Raw genomic sequence first — 26,489 nt, forward strand, 5'->3', positions numbered from 1 at the left:
GGAGAGATCATTTCAGAAGTTTTTTTTTTTTTTTTTTCTTGAGACGGTATCTTGCTCTGTCACCAGGCTAGAGTACAGTGGTGCAACCATAGCTCACTGTAGCCTTGAATTCTTGGGGTCAAAAGATCCTCCTGTCTCAGCCTTCTGAGTAGGTGGGACTACAAGTATGAGCTACCTTGCCCGACTTTCAGGCACGTTTTTAAAAGACAGAATATTCTGAACTGAGTGACCAGATATGCAGAGACAGAAAGGAGCAGAACTAGAGAACACTGTGGTTTCCAGCCCAGGTGGCTGAGTAGATGAAGTGCCTGTTTTTAAAAAGGAATGGGTAAGTCAGGGAAGAGAGGCAAGTATATGTGTATGTAAGATTATCAATTCTATTTTAGACAAAGATAGTTGGTGGGATTTGGAGGGAATTGGTAGCAGGTAACCTGACTATGCACAGAAGTTGGGATTAGAACCAAAAGAAACAGTTTAACCCCAGAAGGTGTAATTCAAGTTGTAAAAGAGGATGAGATGCCCCAGAAAAAAATAGAGAAAAAGAATGAAGGTAGAACACCTGTGTAGTTCTAAAGAAAAAGGACCCAAGAGGGAGAGAAGTTCCACAAATGCGTGAATTAAGAGTTGCAGGCCGAGCGCAGTGGCTCATGCCTGTAATCCCAGCACTTTGGGAAGCTGAGGGGGGCAGATCACCTGAGGTCAGGAGTTTGAGGCCAGCCTGGCTGACATGGCAAAATCCCATCTCTACTAAAAATACAAAAATCAGCCAGGAGTGGTGGCACATGCCTGTAATCTCAGCCACCCAGGAGGCTGAAACAGGAGAATCACTGGAACCCGGAAGGCGGAGGCTGCAGTGAGACAAGGTCACACCACTGCACTCCAGCCTGGGTGACAGTGAGACTGTCTCAAAAACAAACAAAAGAGTTGTCGATGTGGCCAGGCATTGGTGGCACACGCCTGTAATCCCAGGGCTTTGGGAAGCCAAGGCAGGAGGGTCACTTGTGTCCAAGAGCTAGAGACCAGCCCATGGAACAGGACAAGACCCCCCCCCAAAACAAGTGACAGATGGAACTGGGATAGAAAGACGAGAGCTGAAAAAACAACACTGTCTGTGTGTGTGTGTGTGTGTGTGTGTGTGTTCTGAGACAGAGTCTCACTCTGTTGTCCAGGCTGGAGTGCAGTGGTGTGACCTCACCTCACTTCAACCTCCACCTCCTGGATTTGAGCGATTCTCTTGCCTCTCTCGGCCTCCCGAGTAGCTGGGATTACAGGCTTGTGCCACCACACCCAGATAATTTTTTTGTATTTTCTAGTAGAGGTGGGATTTCTCCAAGCAGGTGATCTGCTGGCCTCAGCCTCCTAAAGTGCTGCGATTACAGATGTGAGCCACCGTGCTCAGCCTATCAGTGTTCTTTCACACTGGATTTGGTAAAAGTAAGAGGGCTGGGCACAGTGGCCCACGCCCAACACTTTGGGAGGCCAAGGTGGGAGGATCACTTGAGTCCAGAACTTCAAGACCAGCCTGGGAAACAGCGAAAATCCTTCTCTACAAAAAACTTAAAAATTAACTAAACCTGGTGGCACGTGCCTGTAGTCCCAGCTTCCCAGTTACTCGAGAGGCTCGACTAAGCCCAGGTTACAGTGAGCTATGATTATGCCACTGCACTCCAGCCTGAGTGACAGAAACAGACCTGTCTCAAAAACAAACAAACAAACAAACAAAAGTACCTTGAGTGAGTGGTAGGAGAAGCCAGAAGCCAAATTCAAAAGGGTTAAGCAATAAGTGATGATAGTAAGAAAGTGAAATAAATCCAGGTTCATCCAGACACCTCCCTGATCTAGTCTTTTTCCAGAAACATTGTGGTAGCAGGGTTTTACATTTTATTTTGCGCTCCGCGGCCCTCCAGATAGTGATTTGAATGATTAAGTGAAACTCTTCTTAGGTTAAGTGTCCTAGTCCACGCTAAAATCATCTTGTTGGTCTCTCTGACGCTGTCAGCGACTAGTATCAGCGCCCGGCTTGTCCGCGCTGCCCGCCGCGTCCCTGGCCCGGATATGGGAAGCGAAGGCAGTGAGCATTTCCACAGCGGTGAGATGAGCGCCGCGCATAATCAGGCGATGCCCGTCTCCTGGGGAAGAAACAAACGAGTCAGATAGGGAGGGACGGCAGTGCTGGGGCTTAGGGGCGCGCGGGCTGTTTGCTGTCCCCTCCTGCCCGTCTCTCCACCAAGCCCACCGAACAGCACGTCCACGCAGGGATCGGAGCCGTCGTGCCTCACGTCCGCAATCACTGAGCAGTTGAGATTAGTGGAGCGGACCTTCTCGCTGCTCACTGCTTGGAGGAAGGTCCTACGGTGGAAAAACAGAATGAGCGCCAGGCTGAGGGCTTAAAGCCCCAGCTGAAGGAAGGCACACCACTTCCCGCTTCTACCCACTTCCCCTTCGTACCTCGTCGATTCCACGTTTTTCTCGAAGGGGCAGAACTGAACCCGAACCTCCTTGACAGGCCGCAGACCAAGCCGAGCCAAGGCAGCTGCCATGGTGACCTCCACCCCGGAAGAGCTCGTGCAGGCGGAAGTGTCGCATTGCGTTAGGCCGTGAATGGCTGCGCTTCTGCGGGATAGATACTTCCGGCCGTCGGCAGGCAAGTAGGCCTGCGAACCGCAGCTCAGGGCTCCCGAGCCCAGGCGGAGGAAGTCAGGAAGGAGAGAGGTGGTTTCGGCACAATGCATGGGGGAGCCTAAAGTAGGCGGTCAGCAAATACAACCTATCATTAATAGTCCTCTCATACAATGGTGAAAACCATAAATAAATGGCGCCAAAAACCTTTTGGCACGAATATACGCCTGTTTTCTGCAGCCTTTCCCCTTCTGTACCCTGCTGGGCCAGATCTAGGCTAACTCGAGCTGAAGTCCTGGCTCCTTCCAAAGAGAGAGCACTAACACAAGCCAGGATGATCCACACCAGAAGGTAAACACCATTCAGGTAACTGAAGATTAAACACAGTGAGCTCTGAATAGCCAAAGCTTCAGCGCGAAAATACTACAGCCTAATATTCGTAAATGACTGAAAATAGTAATAGGAAGGGCAGTACAGGGTAATACAGTCCTTGGGGCTGATCCAGGTGTAGAAATGCCTATTACACCTCTGTAGTTCCCCATGAATTAGCCTGGCTCCGAGGACTTAAGTTGAAGTGCATTCTAGCCTGTTTTCTTTTTCTTTCTTTTTCATTTTTTTGAGACAAAGTTTTGCTCTTGTTGCCCAGGCTGGAATGCAATGGCGCGATCTCGGCTCACTGCAATCTCTGCCTCCAGGGTTCAAGCGATTCTCCTGCCTCAGCCTCCTGAGTAGCTGGGACTACAGGCGTGTGCCACCACGCCCGGCTAATTTTTTGTATTTTTAGTAGAGGCGGGGTTTCACCGCGTTAGCCAGGATGGTCTTGATCGGACCTCGTGATCGGCCTCCCAAAGTGCTGGGATTACAGGCGTGAGCCACGGCGCGCGGCCGAGCACTCAACTCTTTATCCCTGAGATGTCTTCAGTGATGGAGAACTAGGCCTGAACCTCCCAAGGGTGCTGACCTTCAGGTTCCAGGCTGTGGTCTTGCGGTCTTGCTCTTTACTCTGGATTCCAGGTGCTGGAGTGATTTTTTTTTTTTTTTTTTTTTTTTTTTTTGGAGACAGAGTTTCACCCTTGTTGCCCAGGCTGGAGTGCAATGGCACAATCTCAGCTCAGCGCAACCTCTGCCTCCCAGGTTCAAGCGATTCTCCTGCCTCAGCCTCCTGAGTAGCTGGGATTACAGGCATGTGCCACCACGCCTGGCTAATTTTGTATTTTCAGTAAAGACGGGGTTTCTCCACGTTGGTCAGGCTGGTCTCGAATTCCCGACCTCAGGTGATCCACCTGCCTCAGCCTCCCAAAGTGCTGGGATTACAGGCATGAGCCACCATGCCCTGCCTAATCTTGGATTCTTTTTTTTTTCTTTTTTTTTTTGAGACGGAGTCTCTCTCTGTCACCCAGGCTGGAGTGCAGTGGCTCAGTCTTGGCTCACTGCAAGCTCCATCTCCCAGGTTCACGTCATTGTCCTGCCTCAGCCTCCTGAGTAGCTGGGACTACAGGCGCCCACCACCACACCCGGCTACTTTTTTGTATTTTTAGTGGAGACTGGGTTTCACTGTGTTAGCCAGGATGGTCTTGATCTCCTGACCTCATGATCCGCCTGCCTTGGCCTCCCAAAGTGCTGGGATTACAGGTGTGAGCCACTGTGCCCAGCCCCTAATCTTGGATTCTTAAACCCAGGCTCTTTGTAGCTTATTCTCCAGTATGCTTTCCTCCAAGCTTCCAGTTCTAGGCTTCTTTAATATGTAATTCCAAATGTCTGGATTTTTCCAGCTAGAGATGGGGAGCTCTTAACTTTCTGGCTCCTGGTCCCAGGCTCCTTAGGATTCAGGACTAGTTCGCAGGCAGGAAAAAAATGGCAGGTGCCAACGGGGTCGCTGGTGTTGCCTGAGGGCAAGCCAGGCCTGCTGATTTCCCACTAGGTAGCCCTCTGGGCTAGGTCCCCCTCCCTCTAGTGTGTTTTGCAGCTGAGCTGTCTGGGCTGGAGATGTTCCAGGCTGGAGAGGGGGCTCCAAGCTCTCCAGGCTATTGAGGCAGCTGCTGGGCAATTCCGTGGTCTGGACCTCCTGACAAGCACCTGGTAAGGCAGAAGCAGAAGGCAGGTGGCTGGTGGGGATATACTGAAGCCAGATCAATGGTGAGAATGGGGTTTGGGACACACAAAGCGGTGAGCGAAGGGGAGTGACTCACAGCAACAGGGGGGCCTCCTGTGGACTTGAGACTTGGGCAAGGGCTGCTGCAACAGACACAGCAGGGCTCCATCCAGCTGCTGGAAGATGCTGAGCATAAGCAGCGTCTGGCGGAGATCAGGGGTCAGGCTCCACTGCTCCTCTTCCAGCAACTCCCTGACCACTCCAAAGTCTTGTCTGAGCTGCAGCGCTCCCTGCAGGCTGAAGGCAGAGGTACAGTATGGCCACTTGACCCTCCTGCCTCTCCCACTTATCCCCTTCCTTTTCCCTGTTCCATTCACCCCCTGCCACTTCCGCCTTTACTCCTGACCTGAACCGAATCCCATGGGTAAGAATGTGGTCGAGCCAGGCACCCACGATGGCTGTCAGTGCCTGACCAAGGGCAGGGGCCTGGGCTTGGGGTGGCAACCCTTGCAATCCTTGTAACACAGGCTCCAGTACGGTACGGACCACTAAACCAGCATACTCACTAGGAGCACTGGGAAGTTCTGGAGTAGAGAAGACAGAATATAAGGCTGTGGAGATCCACTGAACCCCTAAATGGAGTGTTTGGGAGAAGAGGGTAGGATTTCAGCAGGGAAGGGAACAGAAGCTGAGGACAAGGATGGAGACAGTGGAGGGGAATTGGGATTTGGCAGGGCTGAGACACTATTACCCTCTTGGAACCCTGGAAGGAGAAGCTGGGATGAGGAGTTACCAGGACAGAGATGAAGCCGCCAGTACCGACCCCGTGGCATGTAGAGCTTGAAACCTTGCATGGCTTGTTTATGACATTCTTGAGAAAAGAGACTTAGTGACTCTTCAGGCAGGAGCTGTAGGGATAGGGAAAAAGTAAAAGGGGCTTGTCAAATTATGATGATCCTGTATATCTAAGGAGCTCTATGTCCAACTTGACATCCATAAAACCCCAGAATTGTTGCAGAGTTGTGTATGCCTGGCCATTTTTTGAGGAGCAATGCCATAGTTGTCATTGGGTTTTCCAAGAGGTCTGGACCCAAATTATGAACAATTGTCCTAGGGTTACCTTGCTCTCCCCAGCTTGGTTCAAAACATGGAAAATCCTTGAGGTTAATTTTATTATACAGGAGCTTTCAGGAAAAAGACATACCCTGCCCCCACCCCCACAACACACACACATAGTACATGCCAGAGAGAGGGATTGTATGATCTGCAATGGGCCAGAGGTTGAGGGAAGAAAGGGGAATTACAATGACCTTTTATTTTTGAGACAGAGTCTTGCTCTGTCACCCAGACTGGAGTGCAGTGGCGTGATCTCGGCTCATTGCAACCTCTGCCTCCCAGGTTCAAGTGATTCTCCTGCCTCAGGCTCCCAAGTAGGTGGTACTACAGGAGTGCACCACCACACCCAGCTAATTTTTGTATTTTTAGTAGAGACAAGGTTTTGCCATGTTGGTCAGGCTGGTCTTGAACTCCTGATCTCAGGTGATCTGCCTGCCTCTGCCTCCCAAAGTGCTGGGATTACAGATGTTAGCCACTACACCCAGCCTACAATGATCTTTTGGTTATCACCTACAAAAGGAAGACAATAACTGTATGTAGACCAGAAGCAATGACTATTTGAACGTTCTGAGACTCAGGAAGTTTTGGAATGTCCTTACATTGAAGGGCATTATTATTATATATTATTATTCTTGACAGCCCACTCCAGAGCAATATAGCAAGAAAAGGCCTATATGCTGGTTTTGTTTCTTTGGTTTGATAGATTGTTTTTGGAGGGAAAGAACACAGCAATAAAGCTGGTTTCTGCTCTACAGCCCATCTTGAGGGAGAGGAACCCCAATAAATGTGGTTAATGGCAGCTGCTCTGTAAAGAAATGGTAGATACCAGGGAGCCTGAAGACGGGATAGACCTGGGTGGGGGGCAGACATGGAGTGGAGTCCATATGGCTCCTGGCACATCTGACAACCTGTCTAAATCCAAAATCTTCCTCTCTTCTCCAGTAAATGCAAACCCCCTTCTCTTTCCTTATTTATGTCAAGGAAATTACCCTTTTGTCAATGGACTTTTGTTAGGAGCCTCTGCACTCAACACCAAGGGAATACAAGGTGCAGAGTATGTGACAGTCTCTCCCCGAACCACTGGGATCTTACAGTCCAAACAGGGAGAAAACTCATAATGCCTCTTTTTTTATTGAGACGGAGTTTCACTCTTGTTGTCCAAGCTGGAGTGCAGTTGTGCAATCTCAGCTCGCTGCAACCTCTGCCTCCCAGGTTCAACTGCTTCTCATGCCTCAGCCTCTTGAGCAGCTGGGATTATAGGCACCCGTCACCACGCCCGGCTAATTTTTGCATTTTTAGTAGAGATGGGGTTTCACCATGTTGGCCAGGCTGGTCACAAACTCCTCATCTCAAATGATCCGCCCATCTCGGCCTCCCAAAATGCTGGGATTACTGCCCTTCTGCTCTTACAATGTCACCCCATCACTCATGAGGTAAAGCCCAAATTCTTGGGGCTGGTGTTCATGCCCTCCACAATTTGATGCCAAATTGCTTACTACTTTACCCACACACCCAACCCCGGTGAACATACCCACAAAAGGAACCTCTGCTCTGGTAAGACCACCTCTCTGCTACTCCCCCAAGGATCGACAAACTGCCCACTTCCAGTAACCCCAGCCACTCCTCCGAGGCTTCCCAGCCACCATCTCCAGCAGTAGGCCATGTATGGAGCCTTCTGTAAACCACATGCCCACTATAGCCTTCCTTCCTCAGGGCTCTATGACCGTCACTGTGTGCAGTACTCATGATAAGCCAGCTCTGGGGCATGTTGAGTTTAAGTAGATAGCAGTAAATTGAGGTAGAAATGCCCAACAGGCAAATGCAGATGTTTGACTAGAACTCTGGGAGCCAGGCTGGGCGCGGTGGCTCATGCCTGTAATCCCAGCACTTTGGGAGGCCAAGGAGGTGGATTGCTTTGAGCTCAAGAGTTCAAGAACAGGGCACATGTTTTCAGGATCTCCTGAGGCTGTGTCACGAGCCAAACTTTTTTTTTGAGACAGAGTCTCGCTCTGTCACCCAGGCTGGAGTGCAGTGGCGTGATCTCGGCTCACTGCAAGCTCCGCCTCCCGGTTTTACACCATTCTCCTGCCTCAGCCTCCCGAGTAGCTGGGACTACGGGCGCCCGCTACCTCGCCTGGCTAGTTTTTTGTATTTTTTTTAGTAGAGACGGGGTTTCACCATGTTAGCCACGATGCTCTCGATCTCCTGACCTCGTGATCCGCCCGTCTCGGCCTCCCAAAGTGCTGGGATTACAGGCTTGAGCCACCGTGCCCGGCCCAAACTTTTAATTAAAACAAATATATATATACACATATATATATAAATATATATATACACATATATATACACACACATATATGTGTATATATATATACACTCTGTTGCCCAGGCTGGAGTGCAATGGCATGCTCTCAGCTCACTGCAACCTCCACTTCCCAGATTCAAGTGATTCTCCTGCCTCAGCTTCCGAAGTAGCTGGGGTTACAGGCGTGCATCACAATGTCCAGCTAATTTTTGTATTTTTAGAAGAGACAGGTTTCACCATGTTGGCCACGCCGGTCTTGATCTCCTAACCTCAGATGATCTGCCTGCTTCGGCTTCCCAAAGTCCTGGGATTACAGGTGTGAGCCACTGCACCTGGCCAAAAAAGTTTCGTTTTTTGTTTTCTTTGAGACAGAGTTTTTGTTCTTGTTGCCCAGGCTGGAGTGCAATGGCGCTATCTCAGCTCACTGCAACCTCTGCCTCCTGGGTTCAGGCGATTCTCCTGCCTCAACCTCCCGAGTAGCTGGGATTACAGGCCCCCACCACCATACCAGCACTTTTTTGTATTTTTTTTTTTTTTTTTGAAACGGAGTCTCGCTCTGTCACCCAGGCTGGAGTGCAGTGGCACGATCTCGGCTCACTGCAAGCTCCGCCTCCCGGGTTCACGCCATTCTCCTGCCTCAGCCTCCCGAGTAGCTGGGACTACAGGCGCCCACAACCGCGCCTGGCTAATTTTTTGTATTTTTTTAGTAGAGACGGGGTTTCACCGTGGTCTCGATCTCCTGACCTTGTGATCCGCCCGCCTCGGCCTCCCAAAGTGCTGGGATTACAGGCGTGAGCCACCGCGCCCGGCCACTTTTTTGTATTTTTAATAGAGACGGGGTTTCACCATGTTGGTCAGGCTGGTCTTAAACTCCTGACCTCAGGCGATCCACCCACCTCGGCCTCCCAAAAAAGTTTTTAAAAAATATTTTTAAAAAGAGTTCAAGACCAGCCTGGGCAACACGGCAAAACCTTGTCTCTACAAAAAAAAAAAAAAAAAAAAAAATTTAAGTAGCTGGGCATTGGCCAGGCAGGGTGGCTCACACCTATAATCCCAGCACTTTGGGAGGCTGAGGCGGGTGGATCACCTGAGGCCAGGGGTTCGAGACCAGCTTGGCCAACATGGTGAAACCCATCTCTACTAAAAATACAAAAATTAGCCGGGTGTGGTGGTGGGCGCCTGTAATCCCAGCCACTCAGGAGGCTGAGGCAGGAGAATCACTTGAACCCAAGAGGTGAAGATTGCAGTGAGTGGTGATCATGCCACTGCACTCCAGCCTGGGTGACAGAGTGAGACTCCTTCTCAAAAAAAAAAAAAAAAATGTAGTTAGGCATTGTGGCTTGCATCTGTGGTCCCAGCTACTCAGGAGGCTGAGGTGGGAGGATTGCTTGAGCCCAGGAGGTGGAGGTTGCAGTGAGCCAAGATCACATAACTGCACTTCAGCCTGGGTGACAGTGAGACCCTGTCTTAGAAAAAAAAAAAAAAGAACTCTGGGACCCAAGACACTGTGGGTAAACAGGACTACAGAGAGAAAAGCAGAGAGTTAAGGACTGAACCCTACAGCCATGCCCCTATTCAGGGCAAAGAGGAGAAAACTGAGCAGGGAAACAAAAACCAGACATCTTCGACATAGGAACAGATAAATGTACAAAATGGGGAAGAGAAAGTATAATGGCTTTATTCATAAATATATAAGAAAATGTTAGGAGAAACAGGCAAACATGGATGAAGGTTACTACTGTGAAACAGAAATCAGAGGTGGGTGAGGGCAAAGTGCTATTTTTTCATTAGTTTTATAAAATAATATTCTATTTCACTTTTTAAACTATAGACATGCATTATTTTATTTTTTGAGACAGGATCTCTCACTGTATTGCCTAGGCTGGCTGAAATGCAGTGGCTATCATAGCTTACTGCAGCCTCGGCCTCCTGGGCTCAAACGATCCTCTTGCCTCAGCCTCCCAAGTAGCTGGGACTACAGGCGCAGCCACCATGCTCAGCTAAATTTTTTAATTTTTGTAGAGATGGGGGTCTGTGTTGCTTAGGGTGGTCTCGCTATGTTGCCCCTGGTGGTCTCAAACTCCTGGCCTCAAGCAATCCTCTTGCCTTGGCCTCCCAAAGCATTAATAAAAATACAAATTAAACTTTTAAGAGAGGAGAAATGTGCCGATAACTGGTAAGTAAAGGGAAAGATGCGATCATGTATCCTGAATTTTCTCTTTAAAATATACCTAAGAGTAACCAAATCATTAATGAAGGCAAGTTTTTCTTCATAGGAGTAATCCAACTCATAAATGAAGTAGGAATGATGAGAACTGAAATGTTACCCCTTTACAACCTCTAATGAAATAATGAATCAAGGCAATGATCCGCTGGTGCCATCACAAAACGAGAGTCTGGCATTACTGGGGAGAGGATGGGGGATACACAGATGAAATTGACCATGAGTTGATAATTGTTAAATGCTTGGTGATAGACATATGGGAGTCCATTATATACCTCTCTCTACATTTGTACATGTTTGAAATTTTCCATAGTAAAATGTTAAAGGGGCCAGGCATGGTGGCACATGCCTGTAATCCCAGCGCTTTGGGAGACCAAGGTAGGTGGATCACTTGAGCTCAGGGGTCCAAGACCAGATTGGGCAACATAGTGAAACCCTATCTCTACCAAAAAAAATACAAAAGTTAGCCAGGTGTGGTGGCACAAGCCTGTAGTCTCAGCTACTAGGGAGGCTGAGGTGGGAGGACCGTTTGAGCCCAGGAGGTAGAGGCTGCAGTGAGCTGAGATTGTGCCACTGCACTCCAGCCTGGGTGACAAAGTGAGACCCTGTCTCAGAGAGAAAAAAAAAAAGTTAAAGAGAACAAAAAATAAAAAATGAACAGAGCAAAAAAAGATAAATTTAGCAGAGACTCCAAGGAGATTCCAAGTTACTGAGATGCTCTACTCTTCCCACCCCTGATACTTGGCACAGAACACAGGGTCTTAAACTGCCACTGTTAAGGCCCCTGTTCTCACCTGGATCTGTGCAGTCAGCTTCTGGATCTCCAGGCCCAGCTGCTGCTCCACTTCCAGAGCTAAGCTTTCCTCTGAGGCCAGGCTAGACAAAGCTTCTGCCTCATGCAATAGAGGCTTTGGGTGGAAACAGGAAGTGAGGGCTCAGCCTAGCTCAGGCTGCTCCCCTCCCTACTCCCCAGCCACTCACAGGTAAGTCCTTTTGGATCAGGAGCAGGAAGGAAGCTGGGTCCCATGCTGCCAAGTACTGCTGAGCTCTGCCCAGGAACCAAAGCAAGGTGGTCTGCAGGGTACAGAGACCTAGGGCGACAGGCGCAGGATCTGGGGATTTGAGCAGTAAAGTGAGTATCTTAGGGGTCATGGAGTACCTTTGGGAAGAGGCAGACTTCAGAACAAAGAAAAGAGATATCCTCAACTGCTTTGTCTCCCCAGACCCAGCCCCTTGTCTCACCTGCAGGCTGGCAGAAAATCAGTCGTAACCTGGGCTCTCGAAGGGCATCCAAGAGAGGAGGAAAGAGCTGCTGCAAAAGTTCAGCAGTGCGAGAGGATGTGGGAAGGCTGCTCTGACCCCCAAGAGCTGATCCCAAGGCCTGGCAGAAACCTGAGGATGAGAGACTATAGTGTGGTGGGGAAGCGGTAACCTGGGATTTATGTCACCCCCAGGGCCCCTTCCTTCTCACCTTGGTCCCAGTTCCAGATAAGCGACTGATGAAGTAAGCTGTGACACAAAGAAGCCAGCTCCTTCTCACACTCCTGAGGCAGGGATGCTAGTGGGAGAAATGACTCTGGAGCCTGAAAACAAGGTCTCACTTTCCACAACCCCTGCCCACTCAATGATGAGGGAAGAAGGCATGCTTCCTCCAAGACTCAGGACTGGGGTGGAAAGCAAGACTTCGCCTTGAAAGTTCAGAAGATATAGTCTGAACCCAGGGATGTTCATTCTAAAGGGCCTGCCTTTGCCTTCAGGATGGAAGGTGAGTGAGTTTGCCAGGGGGAAGAGACCCCAGCCTTCCCAAACGCCCACCCAAGCCCATCACTCACCCTGACCCAGTGCCTGACTCAGCTGTTGCGCTGTTGCCCTGAGGTCCCTCCAGGGTCCCAGATTTAGGTCCAGACTCTGAGCACAGGCTGCCCACAGCAGGGTCCAATATTGGCTCCACAAGGCTCCAGCCCCTCCAAGCCGTAGTCCACAGCTGGCTGAACCCGCCACGCCCCCTACCAGGCCCAGCAGCCCTGGTAGCAGATCCCGCTCCTCATGGCACCGCCTGCGGAGCTGGTCTCTCAATCCCGATCCCCGGAGCGCCTCGTCCAGCCGACTTGCCACCTGGCAACCCCGCTCCCCCGTCAAGAGGCGGAGCACACGGGACGTGGGGAAAGGACGTGCAGCCCCCGGGACGTGGCTCAAGGTTTTTCCCTGTAGCGTGTGATAGGCGGGAAGTGCCAGGAGAAGTTCGGCAAGTTGGGATGACAGGCCTGGGCTGGCAGGCTCCCGGCCGAGAGCGCGAAGCTGCATCTCAATGACAGCCTCCAGGCACTGGGCGGCTAGTCCGATGGGGCGCGCTAGCAGCAACGGCTCGAGAGTCTCCCCAAGGCCGATTCGCAGGACTGCCCCTTGGGAAGGGTGCAGCTGCAGGTCGCGGCACCACTGGGACAAGGGGCTAGGGCCGCCGGATGGCGAGCCAGGACTCAGGGTCTTCATGAGGCGCACAGCCGCCTGTAGGTGGCAGGCGCAGTTTCGGGCCTGGAGGAGCTGCTCCCGCTCGCGATGCAGCCGCAGCAACACGGCCCGGAGACGCTGCAGCGCGGGAGGGATCGGGCCGCCACCTGCGGGCCCTCGCCTCCAGGCCGCAGCATCAGCCTCATAGTCCTCGCTCACACCCGCCGGCGTCGGCCACCACGGCGTCCCTCCAGAAGTTCCGCCCGGCCAATCGTGAACCTCCCCGCGAAGAGCGCCCGTTCGCCTTCTCTCCCACTGCTCCTCCCCAGTGCCCCCGGGTTGCGCCCTCAGCGGGCGCACGATAACAAGTGGAGGCAGGCTACCAGAGCGAGACGCCTGAGCCATGAGCGGCGGGTCCGGAACGAACCTAGCGATTCCCACTTCCCCGCACGGACCAACGCCCACCGTAGCTCGGACTTCGCCCCATTCCAAGAGCCGTTTTCTCCAGTCCAGGAGTCGCGGGGACCTTCATGGACCCTCTCGTACCCCGTAATGGGAGGCTTCTGCCCCTAACAAAGATGGCCGCCTTCTCTGTCCCACCCCGCCCTTTGGCTGGTATCAAATACTAGACTACCTTTCACTTCCGGGTCACTGTAGACGCGATGGCGCCGATTCCGAAGGCTGTGGAGAGGATCAAGCTAGGTGAGCAGTATGACAAGACCAGAGAGGGTCTAGGAGGGCAGAGGCAGCCCCTCTTGGGTCCACCTGTGGTCTGAACGTTTCGAGTAGGATTTTATGCAGAGGGCAGAGGGTGGAGAGTCGAGGGTGGAGTAGGGAGGACTCAAGCCCATCTATCCCAAGCCCGCTGACGAGGCTCCGCCTTCCTTTCCTGTAGACTGCCCTCTGCGGCCCAGCTGCCCTCTGGAGGTCGCTGCTGTACCCAAACTTTGCAAGGAATTCGGTCCAGAGGATTACGGCGAAGAGGTAAAAGCGACCCCCAGTTTCCCCCAGTCCTGCTTATTTTGGTCACGCCTCTTTTAAATCAGCTGTGCAGAAACCGGCGACGGGTGAGCGCCAGACGGGGCCCTGGAGGCTTTGGGGAGTTGTAGTCTCCGGCCATGCCCTTGAGGATCGTAGGCAAGTGAGGGGCAGGGGACCAGGAGGATGATCCTGCTGTAACAGATGCTCCAAGTGGATAGAATTGAGCAGACAAGGGCCTCTGAGGTGAGGATTAGGGAGTGGGTACGAGTTCCTTGGGGAAAGATGTTATGGAGGCCGGGCGCGGTGGTTTGTGCGTGTAATCTCAACACGTTGGGAGACTGAGACGGGAGGATTGCTTGAACCCACGAGTTCGAGACCAGCCTGGGCAACGTAGTGAGACCCCATCTCTACAAAAATGTTTTTTAAAAATTTAGCCGCATGGTGGGTGGGGGATATCTGGAGCGCGAGAGGTCGAGGTTGCAGTGAACCATGATCATGCCACTGCACTCCAGCCTGGGGAACAGTGAGACTCTGTCTAAAAAAATTTTTAAAAAGCCAGGCCCAGTGACTCACACCTGTAATCCCAGCACTTTGGGAGGCTTAGGCGGGAGGATCACTTGAGGTCCGTGGTTTGAGACCATCCCGGCCAACATGGTGAAACCCCATCTCTACCAAAAATACAAAAAACTAGTTGGGTGTGGTGGTGTGCACCTGTAATCCCAGCCCCTCGGGTGGCTGAGGCAGGAGGATCGCTTGAACCTGGGAGGCAGAGGTTGCAGTGAGCTGAGATCACACCACTGCACTCCAGCCTGAGCAACAGAGGGAGACTCCATCTCAAAAAAAAGAAAAAATATTTTTTTATAGATGGAGAGGACGGTGTGAGCAAAGACAGTAAAACAAGGAAAAGTTGAGAGAACTTTACTAAAGTGAGACCAGAGTGGAGAATTTGGTTGGAACAGTAAAACATGGGGCGGGAGAGAAGGCAGCAGATAGTTTGAAAGGCTTTGACTTAGCACAGGGATTTGGATGTTCTCAGTAGGCAACAGGGTTTTTTTGTTTTTTGGTTTTTTTGAGATGGAGTCTTACTCTGTCACCCAGGCTGGAGTGCAGTGGTGTGACCTTGGCGCACTGCAACCTCCACCTCCCTGGTTCAAGCAATTCTTCTGCCTCAGCCTCCTGAGTAGCTGGGACTACAGGCACATGCCACCACTCCCAGCTAATTTTTGTATTTTTAGTAGAGACCGGGTTTCACTATGTTGGCCAGCATAGTCTCGATCTCTTGACCTTGTGATCCGCCCGCCTTGGCCTCCCAAAGTGCTGGGATTACAGGCGTGAGCCACCACGCCCGGCCTTTTTTTTTTTTTTTTTTTTTTTTTTTTTTTGAGACGGAGTCTCACTCTGTCACCCAGACTGGAGTGCAGTGGCTCCATCTCCACTCACTGCAACCTCCACCTCCCGGATTCAGGCAATTCTCCTGCCTCAGCCTACTGAGTAGCTGAGATGACAGACGCCTCCCACCACGCCCAGCTAATTTTTGTATTTTTAGTAGAGAGGGGTTTCACCATATTGGCCAGGCTGGTCTCAAACTCCTGACCTTGTGATCCACCCGTCTCGGCCTCCCAGAGTGCTGGGATTACAGGCATGAGCCATCGTGCCAGCCACTAAAATCTACTTCTGAAATGTCTCTTGACAGAAGCCCCTCATTTCCATTCCTGGTCTCACTGCCACTCCTTTAGATCAAGACTCCTTGTATCTGGCCTGAACTAAACATTACATCCATAGCCTCATCTTCCCTCAGCAGTATTTCTTTTTCTTTTTCTTTTCTTTTTTCTTTTTTTTTTTTTTTTGAGACGGGGTTTCGCTCTTGTTGTCCAGGCTGGAGTGCAATGGTGCAATCTTGGCTCACCGCAACCTCCACCTCCCGGGTTCAAGCAATTCTCCTGCCTCAGCCTCCCGAGTAGCTGGGATTACAGGCATGCGCCACCATGCCTGGATAATTCTGTATTTTTGTAGAGACTGCGTTTCTCCATGTTGGTCATGCTGATCTCAAACTCCAGACCTCAGGTGATCCACCTGCCTTGACTTCCCAAAGTGCTGGGATTACAGGCTTGAGCCACCGCGCCCGGCCACTGCGCCCGGCTGTCTCAACACTATTTCATTTGATTGTTTCATTTCCCAGATCAAGTCCACTGCTATCACTGACAAGATAAAGTCCATACTCACAGCCAGGCGCGGTGGCTCACACCTGTAATCCCAGCACTTTGGGAGGTTGGTGCAGGCGGATCATGAGGTCAGGAGACGGAGACCATCCTGGCCAACATGGTGAAACACCGTCTCTACTAAAATACAAAAAATTAGCCGAGTGTGGTGGTGGGTGCCTGTAGTCCCAGCTACTCGGGAGGCTGAGACAAGAGAATCGCTTGAACCCAGGAGACAGAGGTTGCAGTGAGTTGAAATTGTGCCATTGCACTCCAGCCTGGCGACAGGGTGAGAATGTGTCTCAAAAAAAACCAAAAAAAATTTACACTCACTGTGTCACACATGTTTCTTCACACACGGTTCCTGGCTATGTCTCTACTGGAATAGCCTCCTCACCAATCTCTTTGTTTACTCAGCACACACTTACAGAATACCACCTATGTACTGGACACTGTTGTAGGTACTGGGAGATAGCAGTAAACCAAACAGACAAAAATCTTTGTATTCAACAGATTAGGAGCATCTAATGAGGGCAGCCAGTGAACAAATAAATAAGCAACATAGTATGTTAAATATGAGAAGTACAAAGAAAAAGCAAGGAGGAGGATAGGGAATGCTAGTGGAGTTGGGAAGTTTCTCCTTCTAAAAGGAGTGGTCAGACTAAGTGTGGTGGCTCACGCCTGTAATCCCAGCACTTTGGGAGGCTGAGGCAGGCGGATCACCTGAGGTCAGGAGTTCGAGACCAGTGTGACCAACATGGAGAAACCCCGTCTCTACTAAAAAATACAAAATTAGCTGGGCATGGTGGTACATGCCTGTAACCCCAGCTACTCCGGAGGCTGAGGCAAGAGAATCACTTGAACCCTGGAGGCGGAGGTTGCGGTGAGCTGAGTTCATACCATTCACTCCAGCCTGGGCAACAAGGGCAAAACTCCACCTCAAAAAAAAAAAAAAAAGGAGTGGTCAGAGAAGTCCTCTCTGAGAAAGTGACATTTACGTAGAGATCTAAAAAGGTTGAAGGGGTGAGCTGTTCACTGGGGAAAGAGCATTCCAGGCAAAGTAAAGTGCAAAGCCCTAAGATGGGAGCACAGCTGGTGTGTTGTGGGAACTTCCAAGGACAGTACTGTGGCTGGAGGAGAGTGACAAGATAGCAGAAGATTCACAGTGATATTGGGGGACCAGATTATATGTAGGGGCCATGTAGTGAATTCAAAGAGTAGCACAGACTGTGGTTTGGGGACAGGTAGTAGAAGGTCAAGGAAATACCTGTTTGTTTTTTTTGAGACGGAGTCTCTCTCTGTTGCCCAGGCTGGAGTGCAGTGGCATGATCTCGGCTCACCACAACCTCCACCTCCCAGTTTACAGCAATTCTCCTACCTCAGCCTCCCAAGTAGCTGGGATTACAGATGCGTGCCACCACGCTTGGCTGATTTTTGTATTTTTAGCAGAGACGGGTTTCACCATGTTGGTCAGGTTGGTCTCAAACTCCTGACCTCAAGTGATCCACTCGCCTCAGCCTCCCAAAGTGCTGAGATTACAGGCGTGAGCCACTGCACCCAGCTTTTTTTTTATTTTTATTTTTTATTTTTAATGATGATTACACTGGTTTGAGGAGGAAGAGAGAGGAAATACAGTATATATTTGAGTGGCACATCCTGAGGAGGCTGCCTAACATGGGGCAGAGAGCATGCTTTATTGATTTATTTATTTATTATTTATTTATTTATTTATGTTTATGAGACAGAGTCTCGCTCTCTCACCCAGGCTGGTGTGCAGTGGTGTGATCTTGGCTACTGCAACATCTGCCTCCCAGGTTCAAGCAATTCTCATGCCTAAGCCTCCTGAGTAGCTGGGACTACAGGCGTGTGCCACCCATGCCCGGCTCATTTTTGTATCTTTAGTATAGGTGGGGTTTTGCCATGTTGGCCAGGCTGGTCTAAAACTCTTGACCTCAAGTGATCCACCCGTCTTGGCCTCCCAAAGTGCTGGGATTACAGGCGTGAGCCACCGTGCCCAGCCATATTTATTTATCGAGACAGGGTCTCCCTCTGTTATCCAGGCTTCAGTGCAGTGGCGTGATCATAGTTCACTGCAGTCTTGAACTCCTGGGCTCAAACAGTCCTTCGACTTCAGCCTCCCAAGTAGCTGGGACTATAGGCATGCGCCACCACACCTGGCTCATTATTTATGCTTATGTTGCAGTTAGGAAGGTGAAACAAACCCACCAGGAAATTGAATTTAAGTATAGGACTGATGAAGGTGCCTAGCAGTATAAGTGGAGATGCTGTTAAGCCAGGACTGTCTTCGGAGGGAAGCCTTGGATCGAAGATTGTTTAGAAAATTGAGTATACCTCAATCATCTGAAGTCCTGCCTACAGCTTTTTTTTAGCATGCTGGAGTTTCTAAGTTTGTGGCTTCTAAATCAATAAATCCAAAAGATCATTGACTTCTAAGCTTCTCAGTCAGTCCTGCTCTGTTTAGGCCTGATTAGGCAAATAGGAATGTAATCATTCCTGTCTTTGAAGCTTATACTCCCTGAGGAAATGACTCTCATCAGAACCACAGAATGTGTAAGCCAGGTCTTAAAGAGTCTTGCCTTATTTTGTGAATGAGGGAGAGGTCCAAAGAAGTTAAATGACATCTCCAGAATCAAACAGCCAGGAAGTGGCAGAGTGAAAACTTGGACAAGCTGGGCATGATGGTGCACACCTGAAGTCCCATCTACTCAGGAGGCACAGGCAGGAGGATCACTTGAGCCTAGGTGTTTCGGTCTAGCCTGGGCAACACAGCAAGACCTTGCCTCAGAAACAAACAAAAAATAGTTGGCCGGGCACAGTGGCTCACGCCTGCAATCCCAGCACTTTGGGAGGCCAAGGCAGGTGGGTCACTTGAGGTCAAGAGTTCAAGAAACCTGGCCAATGTGGTGAAACCCCATCTCTACTAAAAATACAAATGGCATTGTGGCACGTGTCTGTAATCCCAGCTACTTGGGAGGGTGAAGCAGGAGAATCGCTTGAACACGGGAGGCAGAGGTTGCAGTGAGCTGAGATTGTGCCATTGCACTCCAGCCTGGGTGACAGAGCAAGACTCCGCCTCAAAAGAAAAAATAACCTCAGATGCAAGTGGCTCCACTCCAGCACAATGCCCTTTGCAATTCCATGCTGCCTGGCCAGTGAGGAGAGCAATAGAAAGCAATCAATAACAAGGTTCTAAATTGTGTAACACAGACCACGTGGGTGCAGATTAGTTGGAGGGGGCAGAGATAATTGGAGATGAAAGGGTCTGGGAAGGTTTGAAGGGAGATAGAATTTGAACTGGACCTTGCAGGTAAGGCACAATGTGGTGAGAAAGAAGCTCAGAGTTAGGAGGGATTGGAGAGCAGCTGGGGGAAGGCCCCAAGGCTGGAGGGAGCCTGGTGGTGAGAGGGAGGACAGCAGTGAAGCAGGGGAGGATTAAAAGGAGGGCTAGAAAAGTCAGTCTGGGAGCCTTTTGGAAGGCTCTGAATCCTAGGCTGGGAACTGGGTTCAACGCTGCCTATGGCCTTGGCAGTGGGGGATTATTGGATGTCCCTAAGTAGGGAAGTAATTTCTCAGAGCTTAGCTTTGTGGAGAAACAGATGAGGTTCAGAGGAGCAGCCAGCGAGGAGCTGCTGTACTTGTTTAGGTGTGAGCTAACCTCAGGGTGGGTTATGTGGGGCTGTTCATACTGCAGATATGACAGGGGGCCTAGCTGAAAGAGCAGGTGAGAGAGCTTCATTCCAGGGGCTTCAGTGTGGCTAACTCAGGTTGAGGAGAGAAGATCCTGGATGGTGGAGAAGGCTAGGCTGAATACCATACTCAACCCTTGGGAAGGCAGGAGAGCAGCAAGGGGAGGTGATTCACTACAAAAGCCGGGGGCAGCAGATTTTGTGGTGCTGAGGAGGGAGAGGTCAGAGCCAGTGAGAGTCTTGGGCTGGATGGCTGGTTGGTGGCTGCCATGGTGGAGAGATCAAGCCAGCGAAGCCCTCGCTCTCTCCAGGAACTGCCCCCAACACCAGCCTCCCCTCCCCTCCCCCTCCCAGGACATAGTGGATTTTCTTCGACGGCTTGTGGAGAGTGATCCCCAGGGCCTGCACCGGATCCATGTGGATGGGAGCAGCGGGCGGCTGCAGCTGTGGCACCATGGTGGGGAGTGCAGGGGCTGGGCCCAGGGATCGAGGCTGGTACCCTGGGAGGGCTGACCCTCAGATGCACCCCTGTCTTATGTTCTTTCTTTCCTGTCTGTTTCTCCCTCCTGACAGATTACCTCCTGGGCCACTTGGATGATGAAGGGAAATCAACTCGACAGAGTGACGGGGGCAAGGGGGCTGAGGGACTGGGCACCTACTGTGGTCTCCGCAAGTCCTTCCTGTATCCTCCCCAAGAGTCTGAGCCCTGCCCTCAAAGCCCTTCTGCCTCTGCCACCTTCCCCAGTGTCTCAGACAGCCTGCTTCAGGTGGCCATGCCCCAGAAGCTCCTGGTGACAGAAGAGGTGAGATTCTCAGGAGAGGGCTTTGCTGTCCCCCGGGGTTCTTTCAATCCCCGTATTCCCATCCCTATATTCTCCCCTAATTGGTACCTTTCAAGATCCTTCTGCACTGCCTGCCCCCTTTCATGTTTGCTCTCCATTTCCCTGTTTCTCCCTTTTTCTGTCACCTGCCCTTCGTCCTTCAGGAAGCCAACCGCCTGGCTGAGGAGCTGGTGGCTGAGGAGGAGCGCATGAAACAGAAAGCAGAGAAGAAGCGACTTAAGAAGAAGGTGGCTAGAGCATAGCTGGAGGGTGCAGGGGAGCCAAAGTGATTTGGGAGAGGGAAAGAGGAAGCTTTGTGGGAACAGGAGAGAGCTCAAGATGGCCTGCAGTGGACTGTCTTGCCAGGAGGACACAAGGGGCCCGGGGACTGGGGGGTCTCTCACAGGCTATCTGGTGCAGTGGTTCTGGAATCCTACTGTGCTGCCTAGGTAGGAATCTGCCTCCTTACATGAGGCCTCTGGCTGGTGCCTCTCTTGTCTGCTTTTTTACCTGCAAAATGAGGATAATAACGATGCCTGTCTCATAGAGCTGCAAAGATGGAATGAGAAATCTTAGCCCAACAGATGACATACAGTAAGTATTCAAAATACATCATTATTACCATTACTATTGCAGCGTCAAAAGGAACGAAAGCGACAGGAGCGTTTGGAGCAGTACTGTGGGGAGCCCAAGGTGAGTATCTACGGCCGGTACTAAGAGCACCAAGTGCCAGGAAGGTGAGGGCCAAGAAAGCAGACAGCTCCAGGTGATCCCAGCTGTGTACCTGTCCACCTTTCTTCCAGGCCAGCGCTATCTCAGATGGGGATGAGAGCCCCCCATCCAGCCCTGGAAACCCAGTTCAGGGACAGTGTGGTGAAGAAGAGGTAAGAACCCCTTTTTTCTCTTCTTGGTCTTTGCTCATTTTCCTCCTCTTCCTCCAGAATGTACTTTATCCCCACCCCCTCCCTAACTTTCCATTTTGTTCACAGGACTCACTGGATCTGTCTAGCACTTTTGTGTCTCTGGCTTTGCGCAAGGTTGGCGATTGGCCCCTCAGTGCCCGCAGAGAGAAGGGACTGAATCAGGAGCCCCAAGGCAGGGGCCTGCCCCTCCAGAAGATGGGTCAAAAGGAAGAGAGCCCTTCAAGAAAGGAGAGGCCCCAGCAGAGTCCAAAGGCACAGGTGAGGTGGCTGAAGAACCTTTTTCAGCTGGAACCGTGGAAGGGGCACAAGGATCTGCTGGGGAGGCACAGGATCTAAGGACTGACGCAGGGTCCAGTGGGAGTTCTCTGGCCCTAGGGTCAAGAGACATGGAGTCAGGCCCTGTCACTGTCACCATGACCCCGGGTGGTTTCCTCTCTAGGAAGATAGGGCTGATACCATCTTGTAGGGCTGTCATGAGGATTACGTGAGTTGGGTAATACTAATTATAGTGTTATCTGTTTAAACAAAGGAGAAGGATTTGGGGAGGCTGAGACCTCAAGGCCTGCTTGACTTTGCACCCTATCCCCAGGCATCTCCGGGACTGCTGGCAGCTGCCTTACAACGGAGCCAGGAACTGGCAAGTGAGATCCTTTCTCTCTCCCTCCTTACCCTGCCTTCCCTGGGGTAGCCCCTTCTGAACCTTCTCACCCTCTTTCCTTTCCAGAGTTGGGTACCAGCTTTGCTCAAAATGGTTTCTACCATGAGGCCGTGGTCCTCTTCACCCAGGCCTTGAAGCTCAACCCCCAGGACCACCGGTAGGTGGGGGCTTGGCCAGGGCAGGGCAGTGTTGAGGACTCAGACATTTGGCCACCTTCTGTCTTTATCAGGTTATTTGGAAATCGTTCCTTCTGCCATGAGCGGCTGGGTCAGCCAGTGTGGGCCCTGGCTGATGCCCAAGTGGCCCTTACCCTACTGCCTGGCTGGCCCCGGGGCCTCTTCCGCCTGGGCAAGGCCTTGATGGGACTACAGGTAATAGGTCTGGGACTGGAAACAGGAGAGATTTGGGTGGGATGGAGTGGGGAGAGGGTCTATGTTGACTTTCTAGATAAGCTTCTAGTACCAAAATGTCACAATGGTGTGGTACTAGGAGCAGGGGCCAGTTTTGGAAAAGGTACTTTTAAGCTCCTTGACACCCTGACACCTAATCTTTTCTTTCTGATCCCTCTGGGACCAAAGCGCTTCAGAGAGGCAGCTGCTGTGTTTCAGGAGACTCTGAAAGGTGGGTCCCAGCCTGATGCAGCCCGAGAGCTCCGCTCTTGCCTTCTCCAACTCACACTGGTAAGGGGGCCAGGCCCACTGTCATGCTGAGGCGGGTATCGGGGAGAATTGGCTGGGATTGCAATACCAAGCCTCAGGTGGCTAAGGAGGGGGTGGGGAAGGATGGGTGGAATGAGAGGCATGGGCTGTCCTGCTTAGAAGGATCTGGTGCCCTTCTCTCTCCCTTCTCAGCAGGGTCAGCGAAGAGGAATCTGTGTACCACCTCTGTCACCTGGGGCCCTCCAGCCACTTCCCCATGCTGAGCTGGGAGCCTCAGGCCTACCTTCCCTCAGGTGCCCTCGAAGCACTGCTCCGAGGTCCCCTGGCCTGTGTCCACTCTTGCATTATCCTCCGTGTCACCGAAGCCACCCCAGCCAGCCCCTCTCCCAGACTCAGAGTAGAAGGCCCCATCCTCTCCAGCCCCAGGATTCCTCAAAGGGCTGGGACATCCTGGGACTTGGGCTCCAGCATCTACCTCAGGCCAGATGAGGGGGTACCAGTCCCTATATACATCCCATGGCGGGGGACATAGTGTGGTGACACTTCACTGCATATTTTGAGACCTTATTCTCTAGATCCATAGTTAATGATGTCCCTAGCAGTCATTCCTCTTGCCATGGGGAAGTTTCTGATGAGAGAAAGGAGCCCCACATCCATTGAAACATCCTTTGGTTCTCAAGCAGAAGGCTTCTTCTGGGGGCAGTAAGGAAAAATAAAACCCAACAAGGCTCAAGAAGGGAACTATAGGAAAGTTCAGGTTTTTAGGCTATAACAGAGACAGTGAGAAAGCATCTGGGCCTTGCTCTTCCTCTTGGTCCTGGGGGCCTCATTCACCAACTAGAGCTTGGTGTGCAGGAACAGGGTCACAATGCTGAGGGGTCTTGAGTCCCACCTTTCAGCTTAATAGATGCTCACCTCTTCCCAGCCCCAGCTCATGCCCTGTTTTTCTAGCCACAGCCCCCAGATTGCTCACAGCTCCTCATGCCATTTCCTGTCCAGATAGCTGTGTATGACTCTGACCTCTCTTGTTCAGTGGTCTGGTGCTCACCTCCTCTCACTGCTAGAATATTCACCAAGGGTTGCATTTGGGAAGTCTCTTACCAGCTCCTGCTTAGAGCTGGTAGGGCCATACATGTCTACACTCCTGACTGGTGGCTCTCCTGCTGAATGGGGCCTCAGCAGGTGCCCAGGCTGCTACAACCTTGGCCACTCTATTTCTCTACCCCACCATTGGGCATTGTAATTAGCCTTTCCCCATGTTAATTTATTCAGTTTTTCCAAGGGTCAACTGAATTCACCACTTCCTGTGTAAGAATCATGATCTCCTTTTAATTTCACCACTAAGATCCTGGCAGCTTCCCCTAGCTGGTTCCTCCGTAGTCCTACTGGGACTGTCAGCTCATTTAAATGTGGGTCTGCAGGAGGCTTTAGCTCTCCCCCAAGCCCCTTGCCTTTCACAGAGGAACCATTCATCAGGATAAATGATTATTGCTGCCCTATGGGTCTTGCTCAATACTGTTCATACCTGGAGAGAGGAGGTATTGAAACATCTCCTTTATGTGTGACTTTCGCAAATTTTAAAAACTTGTTTATGGTTTAGGCCCCTTAAATACTGTGTAGCAGGATGAAGTCTACCATTACCAACTGAGTCACCTTGGACGGGTCTGTCAACATCTAAGCCTCAGTTCCCTTGTCTATAAAAATGAGGGTAGTCCCTACCTCATAAGAGATATTGTGAGGATGGAAAGCGAAAGTGTGAGAAAATACCTCCCAAGTGCCTGGTACATAGTGGGTGCTAAATAAACCAGTTTTTGTCTGCAACTGTCCTACATAGTCATGCTTCCCACAGTAGGAAGAGAGGAGTATGAATTGGTGAGGAGAGGAGTATGAATTGGAGAGGAGGTGAATTGGTACTGAAATTCACAAAATCTATAGTTCTGGGACTGTGATTCTCAAAGTGTGGTTTCTAAGCTAGCAGCATCAGCATCATCCAGGAACTTATTAGAAATGCAATTTCTCAGGCTGGGCACGGTGGCTCACGTCTGTAATCCCAGCAGGGGAGATTACAGGGAGATTACTTGGGAGGCCAAGACGGGTGGATCAGGTCAGGAGTTTGAGACCAGCCTGACCAACATGGAGAAATGCCTCCTCTACTAAAAATACAAAATTAACCAGGCGTAGTGTCACGTGTCAAGTAGCTAGTAATCCCAGCTACTCGGGAGGCTGAGGCAGGAGAATCACTTGAACCCGGGAGGTGGAGGTTGCGGTGAGCCAAGATCGCGCCATTGCACTCCAGCCTGGGTAACGAGCAAAACTCCTCTCAAAAAAAAAAAAAGAAAGAAATGCAATTTTTCAGGCCCCATCCTAGACCTTCTATGTCAGAAACCATGGGAGCAGAGCCCAGCAATTTGTGTTTCAATAAACCAAGTGATCCTGATACACACTATTCGAGGGCTTAGCTGAGCAGACCTTGATCCAGAGGCCATTTTGGTGGGACAGGTTTGAGTTTTGTTGTCCAAGGCTTGAGTGTAAGAGGTGGCAGTGCTAGCTGGGCGAGAATTTGGGAAACCTTAACGGGGAGAGAGGTTATGACTCAAAGCCAGTTAACTTGACTGGACCCTACCTTCCTAACTAGAAGGATTTGCTGTGAGAGTTCTTTGCTTACCCCTGGTTGGGGAGCAGGATGGGCATAGGTGGTTGTGTTTGTTCAAGGGGTGATTATATTACAGTGGTTCCATAAGAGGTCTGCTCATCTGGCTTTCCGTTTTTGAGCAGGGACCTGCACGCTTTTGGGACTTCTGTGGGGCTCCTGGCCTCTCAAACAATGGCCGCCCACCACTACTCAATGGTATTTTTGCCTTCCAGCTGAACTGGCTCCTTGTTCTAGCTTCTCAAGTAAATGTTCCCTCCCCGGTACCTTAGCCTGTCCTGGACTTCTAGGTTTTCCAAGAGTCATGTGACTCCTGACACTTTGCCCCACTTTCACCCTCCTAATTAATAGGGGTCTGACCCAATAGCCTGAGTTCTGAGTTCCCAGGACTGGAAAGTTGGGTGACCAACCATCCTGGTTTTCCTGGAACTGAGGGATGTCCTGGAATGAGGGACTTTCAGTGCCAAAACTTGGAAAATGCTGGGCAGATGGAAAAGAGTTGATCACTCTACTGGAAATGTTCCAGAGAGGCATTATTTAGAAGGTATGAAGGGAGTACTGAGGGGGCAATGCAGTTGCAAAGAGGTTTTTTTTGCATATGCATAATGGCTGACAGATTCTTAGCTCTACACCAGTGGTCACTGTCTGTTTCCATGTTGCCATTTTTCTTCCAGTTGCCGACATTTGCTAGGTTGTCATTGACTCATGCAATCCTTAATCCCTGGGGCAATCGCAGATTCCTCTTCTGTGACCACCTCCCAGCCCCACCTCAAGTCTGGCCCTGAGTTCTCTGTTGTTACCTTCTGCAGTGGCCAGAGATATACTCCCTTCCTCAGGTCTCTATCAGTCTCTGATCCACCCTGCGCCCACAGCCAGATTGGCCTACCCTAAACAATGGTCTCATGTCTCTCTCTAAAACCTCCAGGGACCATGCTCTAAAGTACAATGCCTAAGTTCCTACCTGTGGCCCTTTCTCCTCCCCTCTCTCTGTAAATCCTTTGCTGCTTTCCTTTAGGATCAGTCACCTTTATAGAGACCAAGAGCATGGGCTCCTGAATCAGACAAGCAAACAACTCAGTCCCTGTGCT

The 26,489-nt window shown here is 50.9% G+C and overlaps 2 protein-coding genes across 14 annotated transcripts; one reads left to right on the top strand and one right to left on the bottom strand.

The window, feature by feature from the left end:
• Positions 1 to 1,858: 1,858 nt before the first annotated feature.
• Positions 1,859 to 13,421, bottom strand: LOC105465298 (coiled-coil domain containing 142). 6 transcript variants are annotated; one of them, XM_011713687.2, is made up of 11 exons: positions 12,189 to 13,380; positions 11,828 to 11,914; positions 11,599 to 11,748; positions 11,338 to 11,447; positions 11,151 to 11,264; positions 5,505 to 5,619; positions 5,118 to 5,295; positions 4,809 to 5,008; positions 2,449 to 2,740; positions 2,237 to 2,349; positions 1,859 to 2,129 (listed from the first exon to the last, which is right to left on the bottom strand). In XM_011713687.2, the coding sequence occupies exons 1-11, from the start codon at positions 13,207 to 13,209 to the stop codon at positions 1,996 to 1,998; spliced, it is 2,514 nt and encodes an 837-aa protein (XP_011711989.1). In that variant the 5' UTR covers positions 13,210 to 13,380; the 3' UTR covers positions 1,859 to 1,995. The 6 variants fall into 6 exon arrangements, with proteins under 6 accessions (XP_011711989.1, XP_011711988.1, XP_011711990.1 ...); XM_011713686.2 differs by having other exon boundaries at positions 11,338 to 11,468; XM_011713688.2 differs by lacking the exon at positions 11,828 to 11,914 and having other exon boundaries at positions 11,338 to 11,468; positions 12,189 to 13,379.
• On the top strand, positions 13,365 to 24,577 carry LOC105465297 (tetratricopeptide repeat domain 31). 8 transcript variants are annotated; one of them, XM_011713684.3, is made up of 13 exons: positions 13,365 to 13,506; positions 13,700 to 13,788; positions 20,045 to 20,147; positions 20,264 to 20,493; positions 20,676 to 20,759; positions 21,148 to 21,204; positions 21,315 to 21,395; positions 21,501 to 21,692; positions 21,964 to 22,075; positions 22,159 to 22,249; positions 22,322 to 22,463; positions 22,671 to 22,772; positions 22,944 to 24,577. In XM_011713684.3, the coding sequence occupies exons 1-13, from the start codon at positions 13,467 to 13,469 to the stop codon at positions 23,238 to 23,240; spliced, it is 1,620 nt and encodes a 539-aa protein (XP_011711986.1). In that variant the 5' UTR covers positions 13,365 to 13,466; the 3' UTR covers positions 23,241 to 24,577. The 8 variants fall into 8 exon arrangements, with proteins under 8 accessions (XP_011711986.1, XP_011711987.1, XP_070933061.1 ...); XM_011713685.3 differs by having other exon boundaries at positions 22,024 to 22,075; XM_071076960.1 differs by having other exon boundaries at positions 22,024 to 22,075; positions 22,671 to 22,713; positions 22,944 to 23,155.
• Positions 24,578 to 26,489: the final 1,912 nt, after the last annotated feature.

Source organism: Macaca nemestrina, chromosome 13 (genome assembly GCF_043159975.1).
Source record: "Macaca nemestrina isolate mMacNem1 chromosome 13, mMacNem.hap1, whole genome shotgun sequence".
NCBI classification, from domain to species: Eukaryota; Metazoa; Chordata; class Mammalia; order Primates; family Cercopithecidae; genus Macaca; species Macaca nemestrina.